Source organism: Triticum aestivum, chromosome 4A, assembly GCF_018294505.1.
Source record: "Triticum aestivum cultivar Chinese Spring chromosome 4A, IWGSC CS RefSeq v2.1, whole genome shotgun sequence".
Classification (NCBI taxonomy): domain Eukaryota; kingdom Viridiplantae; phylum Streptophyta; class Magnoliopsida; order Poales; family Poaceae; genus Triticum; species Triticum aestivum.
Genome location: NC_057803.1, coordinates 520,689,316 through 520,695,925, shown reverse-complemented (window position 1 = coordinate 520,695,925; position 6,610 = coordinate 520,689,316). Strand labels below are relative to the sequence as shown.

Here is a 6,610-nt window from a genome sequence, read left to right as displayed (position 1 = left end):
AAATATTTGGAAAATAACTCTATCTACCCTTTTGTGTGTTTTCACTGTGCAGGACAAGGCAGTTATCAAATTCAATATTCCAATAGAACGCCATGCATCGAATGTCTACACAAGAACCATGTTTAGGATCTTCTCAGAGGAGTTGTATCAATCTGGCCCGTACGAAGTTATAGGACAACAGCTCGACGGAAAGATGATAGTTGAGCATGTGAACGCTGAAATCAGGAAACGCTGGTGCAAAGTCACATATGAAGTAGACGTAGACAGAGAGAGTGACACATACACATGTGAGTGTGGCATGTTTCAACATTCAGGAATACTGTGCAGACACATTCTCAAGGTCAGTATTACCACCCATTTTTGCCCACATCTTATTTGAGCAGCCAACAGATTTTGCAAGAACTCAGCCCCCTCATTTTTTGTTGGTTTATTTTTAGGTGATGCTTCACGTCAAGCTTCAAGTAATCCCGGACAAATACATAATGAAGAGGTGGACAAGGGATGCCCGCGACATGCTACCAGAACATCTCAAGTGCTACCAGAATGATGCAAGTGTTCAAGTCTCCAAGACATTCAGGCACAACATCGTTTACGTAAAAGCTCTTGAGTTAGTTAAGTTGGCGAACACATCAGTCCCCACATTCCAGTACGCAATCCAAAAGTTTCACGAAATGCAAGAAGAGCTCAACAAAATGATTGCTACTGAGGCGTTATCAGATCCCCAAAATCAGAACAAGAGCTGCGGAGGTTCAACGCAAAATGGAGGGAGCTCAGAGAAACCTGATGCCACAAATGGCATAGCACATCCTGATCAAGCAGGAGGGCATAGTGATCAAGACTTTTCTGAGGACGTGCTACCACCCGAAAGGAAAAGATCCAAGGGCAGGCCCAAAACAAAGCGCATCAGAACCACATCAGAGATTGCTACCAAGAACAGCAAAAGGAAATGCTGCATATGTGGCTCGGACGGTCACATCACAATCTCGTGTCCATGCACGGCGGCAGGTGGAGCCGATCATGAAGGAACGAATGCTCAAGAAACTCATGCATCACAAAACATGGAGGCAGGCGAGAGTATGTTCAGTCCGGTTGGGAGCAACGTTACTTCAGAAAACCCAGATGCAGAGCAAAGCATCACAAAGCCAGCAAATCAGAGGAACAATCAGCAAAAACCACCGTCTGCCACAAGGAGATGCAAGAACTGTGGGCTACCTGGGCACTACGTCAGTACGTGTCCAACATACGAAGGGCCCAAGAAGCCACCAAAAGAGGTCAGATGCACGACATGCACGCTATGGGGCCACTATAGCACCACCTGCGGAGGCGACACAACCTACAAGCGCAAGCATGCATCTTAGAAGCAAGCAAAGGATTCAGAATTCACCTACCGACGATCAACCCCGGCAACACCTGATACGCGGCGTCTCCCTCGTACGGTACAACGCATCAAGCGTTTTATCCTTTTTAGTATGATTTACCGAACTGCTCTGTCAGCAGAACTATAAGATTTGATTTGAGAATTTGTAAGCTAAACTATGGCACATGCATTTTGCATTTTTTATCCATTATTGTAATAGACACTCATCCGTTTTTCACGAATGTTTATCCAGACCTTTTTTTTACATCCGGTTTCTTAGTTGCACGCAATTCCCAAAATTATTTTCTATATGTACCTAATAATATAAGGGCTATTGCTTCTGACCACCGTAATTTCGACAGTTTTTCGTCCATCCACCTCGCAAATATTAATATTTTTCTACGTACCTTTTCCGAGGCCGTACAAAATTGTTTTATTTTTGCGTACGGTGCACCGGCAAGAAATAGTTCGTCCAGGAATTACGGTGGGATGTCCACCGCATGGGATGGAGATCCTCTCTATCATTTCCGCCGACAAGGAGCAAGAAAAAATATATGCACGCAACGGAATTCCACACCGCTCATTTTTATTATAAATTCTATCACTTTTTATATGCTGGCAGCTCTAGCGACGGCGGGGGCGTGCCGCTGGTGGTGATACGTTCCTTGGGGCTGTCGTTGGGGGTGTTGGGCTGCAGGGGTGGCGGCTGTGTGGTGATAGTTTGCGGTTTTCGTGAGCAGAGCTCGCGGCACGGGATGCGGACCGGTGACCTTGGTCACATGGGCGGCGGGGTGCCTCGCGGCTCGGCGCCCCGTGTTGATCGGAGATGGAGAGGTATACCGGGGTGAAATCGTTGTCTGACCATGGTCAGACCGACTATGGCGGCGTCCGCGGGCGTCGCCCCCCTCCTGTAGGATCCGTCGTGGTCTATCCTGATTCTTCGTGGTGCTTCGGATTAAAATCTCGATCTTCGGATGGGATGGTTTCGTCACTCCGGTGTCGTGCCCTTCCTGAAGGCACTACCTTGGAGCTCGCATTTTAGAATCGCACAAAAATAGCACAGAAGTGCCCGTTCTTGTCAATTTTGGGCTGTTCGGCACTTTTCCTTTTGACATCAATGTTCTCTATTGAGATGGTGTTTGCCATTAATGTTTCTCCCCATTGATTTATTTTTTCCTTAAAATCCATCAACAAATCATTGTCCGTGACCTGACTCGCTTTTCCCAAATGTGCCACCAAAAAATTCGCCTTGCATGCACTGCAAAATTTAGTCCCCTTCAATACCAACAAATGATTTTTTTCATGAACTTTTTTGACTAAAAATAATCGGAAATAAGCCAAACATTTTTATTAGACTATGAGTTGAAGTTTTCAATCAGTTTGTAGGTTTGTTTGTTTCACTTTACATATGGTTTGTTTTCATTGCAGACAAGGCTATCTTTATTTGTTTTAGTACTCAGAATGTAGCATGTTACTGAAATACCTTATTCCCCTCAACTTTTTTGATGGGCGTGATTGGGAAGAGGTATGAGTGCGAAAAGATTTTTTAAATGATGCATCAAAAATGATAAAATATTTGAAATGCGATAACATCCTTAATTCATATCAGGTATGGACGACGGCAAACAGACGAGCAGTACATTCTTCCGGTAGTACGATACATGGAATCTAAAAACCAAAATAATAATATTGAAAATAACCAGATCTAAATCAGCTTTTGTCAGATGAAAAATATAAAGATGGCAAGTAGCAAAACGTAAGAAAAACACTCAAACGCCCCCGCTCTAGTAAGGGGGGGGGGGTGTTAAAAAAACTACAGGAAATCAAGATACAAGGTTTCAGCGACAAGCGATAGCCCTACCATTACAGGTAGCAACGACAACAGGAAGCAAAAAGAACAGCTACCCATGACGAGGGGCCATTGAGTCGGACAACAGCCACGCATAGCCGTCAGTCACAGGGACCATGCACGGCACGACGACGCCATCACTCCCGCTTACATAATGCAGACGGTAAACTTGCTGCAACCCAAGCATAGATGAGTCGAGACCCGTGCCGTCTACGTACCCTGCAACCCACGGAGTGGTAGACGGCACGGGCTCGCTCACCAGGGGGCGCCGTGCGGGACGCCGGCCAGTGTGCAGTGACGGAGGAGCAGGGAGGATCTCAAGCACGCCGTCCACATGGATGAGGACGTGCCGCCTTCGAAGGAGTCCGCTCCCGTACACCTGGTTTTGCAGCTGCTCCACTTCCACAAACCAATCTGGCAGATCGATGTCGTCGAGCTCCTCATCCAGCGCCCAGTCATGGGCGATGTCGAGACGCCCAACACGCGGGATGATGTCGGGGTGATCAACCTCTGCGTGTAGGATGTAGAACGACATGCCCCTGCGCATGTACGTCTCGCGCTCGATCGAGACTATCCGGCACATGGGAAGGAGTTTCTTCGCCGTCTCCAGCGACCAAGCCTGAGGAGGGACACGCTCCAGTAGGACGCGCACACGGTACAGTGGCTGTAAGAGCTCGGCGTCGATGTCGGGCGTCCACTCCTGGACGCGGAACGGCGTGGCCTGGTCGTCATGGAACACCGTCGTCAGCGCCACCAGATCACGCCACCCCCTGTCCGTGAAACGGACGAGGAAGCAACGCGCAGTCAGAATGGACACGTCGACGGCCGACCTCGGCATCTCGGCGAACTCGGCGAGGAGGGCCTCTTTCACCTGGCATGGGTGGGCGCACGGCGCGGTGATCACCAGTGCGGTGGCTCGGAGGCGATTCTCGGCATCCACCATGTCGCGCGTGCGTTCGATAACGCAGTGGGACATCAACGGGCGGCTGTTTGGGTCGGAGCTAAACGACATTGGGGAGCACACGTTCTCCATCGTGGGCAGTGTATTGTCTGTGTTTGGCTCGTAGCTCTGTACCGGTGCTCAACCAAGGCTTCTTATCGTTTTTGGCCTGACCAGCGCAGTACTGTATATATATATGTACACGGCATCAGTTATAAATGCGACCAGCCGGCTGGCTCGCAGACGGCGTGCAACGCACGCGGCTAACCTAAAAGCCGGTAAACAAGGGCACGCGGGCAATAGCTTGCAGAACGACTCAATCTAGGCACTGTTTGCTAAACAATGACATAGTATGGGTTCCTGCAGCTTACCATTTGTGTTTGTGTCAGGCAGGAATTGGCGAACAGCACGCTCCTGCGTCTCTTTTTGCTTGGCGCACATGCAATGAAGGATCATGCATGCATAGCAATGCGTATCAATCACACGTTGCCTACAGAGCAATAGGCGTCAGACGTCCCGAAACTAGGCACTGCATGCGTATCGATGACACAGGTATGTGTTTCTGAACCTTGCTATTCACATTTGCTGAATTTTTGCTGACCAAGGGCCGGCCCGCATCACATGTTTGCCTGCGATGAAATAGACCCACACCAATGAGTTGACTACGTCAACATTTCCTTCCAATAAGCTACCAGCAAAGACTACTAACATAATCTTAGATCAACGGCACACAAGTAACAACATAACCATACTCGTATCAATGACTGCTACATGCGCGAGACAAACCATAGCAAGAACTGCCATCAGACCACCGGTAGGCGGGAGGCAAAGCCAGCTAGAGCGAATAACAGCACCAAGACCAAAGCGGCGCCTAGACGGCACCCCCAACGCCGGTCATGGTGTTGGTCAGAAACGTTGCCTCGGAAGGCGGGACTGCTGAGTACATCGTTGTCCTCCTCCAGCACACGGATCCTGTCGCGAAGACCCACAAGAAGCTCACGCATGTACGCGCTCGGCTTGGGATCAAGCCAGCGCCAGTGAGGGAGAGGGCAACCCTGCAACCATTACAAGCTCAGCTTTTGATGAAAATGACGTCGCCCATTAAGCAGGTCTGCAACATGGAAGAGATGAATTGCAGCTCACCGTCGCCCGTGAGCAGGACATGTATCTCCGGCCGGGGTTGGCGTCTGTCCAGGACGTCAGCCGGGCTGCCTTAGCGCCGCAGCTGCAAAAAACAGCTGGCTCGTACTCCAGCGGGTTCTCGGAGTAGGGGAGAGGCGGTCTCCTGCACCGCGCGAACCGAGACGAGGCGGAGCTATTGCTGGACATGGCTGGCAGCTGCGGAACTGCGGGCGGGCAGGAGAGATGGGTCTGCGTGTGCGTTGCGAGGTGAGGAGGGAGGGCGGTGCGTTTTGGCCCGATGGATATCAATGCCTGCCCCTGCTCTACTTTTTATAAACAGACGCCAGGGCGAGTGTATGCTACAAGATTCCATATCGCCAGACCAAAAAGTTACCACAGATCAGCCTTTACAGATCATGATCTCCCGTGACATCTCACACCCGCATGCAACATTTGATAGATATGGTCCATGGGCATGCACACAGGCTCGCTCGTCATACACACCTTGGTGTATGGCACAGTACGTATTTTTTTACTTCACCCTGGACACGTCATCGCTTTTTTTCATAACAACGGCACATCAGTGAATGTTTTTTTTTGTAAGGATACGGCCATTTTTGCATGGGTCCAACATCACCGTCACTTTTTAAAATTTTCAACTGCATGTCGGGAGCTAATTAACTGGCCTTTTTTCTCGTTCTCTCCCACAACACTACCACTTTGGTTCGCCGCGTGCCAAGAAACACCACCAACAACGACAATGACGACGACTACGGTGCTGCCCGGACAGATCCACGCATCGGAAGAGGTGCATATCAAAAGACGTACACCCGACGACCCTTCATGTACGAGGGGTGACACCACGACCCCCAAACCCCCACCTTTCCTGGACAATTAGAGGCGCTCGACCAACCATGCCATCCACGAGCATACGACACCATCATAGACATGATCAGAACCTCCACCGTCATAAACGGTGGCCGTTCGGAGGCGAAGACAAGAGCACGCCTAGCCCTTGGAACTGGAGGGCGGCAGTATCGCCGCCGCCACGTACTCCCCCACCATCTACGGGTGCCGTCAGGACACGACAGTACGGACTCACCCGGGTCACGCCGCCGTGTTGTTGCACGTAGGGCCCGACCGCCGCCACCCTGAGGCCCCAACCGTCACACACGGAGTAGTGTGGGGTTATCACTGCTGTCTCTGACACGAGCCGCTCATCAGGCCAATCATCGGAAACGAGGCAGAGCTGCCCATGACACAGATCTGCGTCGCCCCATGTTCGGGCCTGCAAGGCCAGAGCTCCATCACCGCCGCCCAGCCACCAACACCTTTGCCATCC

At 50.6% G+C, this 6,610-nt stretch overlaps 2 protein-coding genes across 2 annotated transcripts in view; one reads left to right on the top strand and one right to left on the bottom strand.

Moving 5' to 3' along the window:
* The window catches only part of LOC123086686 (protein FAR1-RELATED SEQUENCE 5), a 4,204-nt gene extending 2,580 nt beyond the window's left edge, over window positions 1-1,624 (top strand). The window contains exons 6-7 of the mRNA XM_044508463.1: window positions 53-340; window positions 438-1,624. Coding sequence (XP_044364398.1) covers window positions 53-340; window positions 438-1,358 — 1,209 coding nt within the window. The 3' untranslated portion in view covers window positions 1,359-1,624. The remainder of the gene's footprint in view (window positions 1-52; window positions 341-437) is intronic.
* Window positions 1,625-4,719: 3,095 nt separating this feature from the next.
* LOC123082198 (uncharacterized) lies at window positions 4,720-5,555 on the bottom strand. Its single transcript, XM_044504580.1, has 2 exons — window positions 5,290-5,555; window positions 4,720-5,201 (listed from the first exon to the last, which is right to left on the bottom strand). Exons 1-2 carry the CDS (start codon window positions 5,473-5,475, stop codon window positions 4,950-4,952), a joined length of 438 nt encoding a protein of 145 aa, XP_044360515.1. The 5' UTR covers window positions 5,476-5,555; the 3' UTR covers window positions 4,720-4,949.
* Between the last annotated feature and the right edge of the window lie 1,055 nt (window positions 5,556-6,610).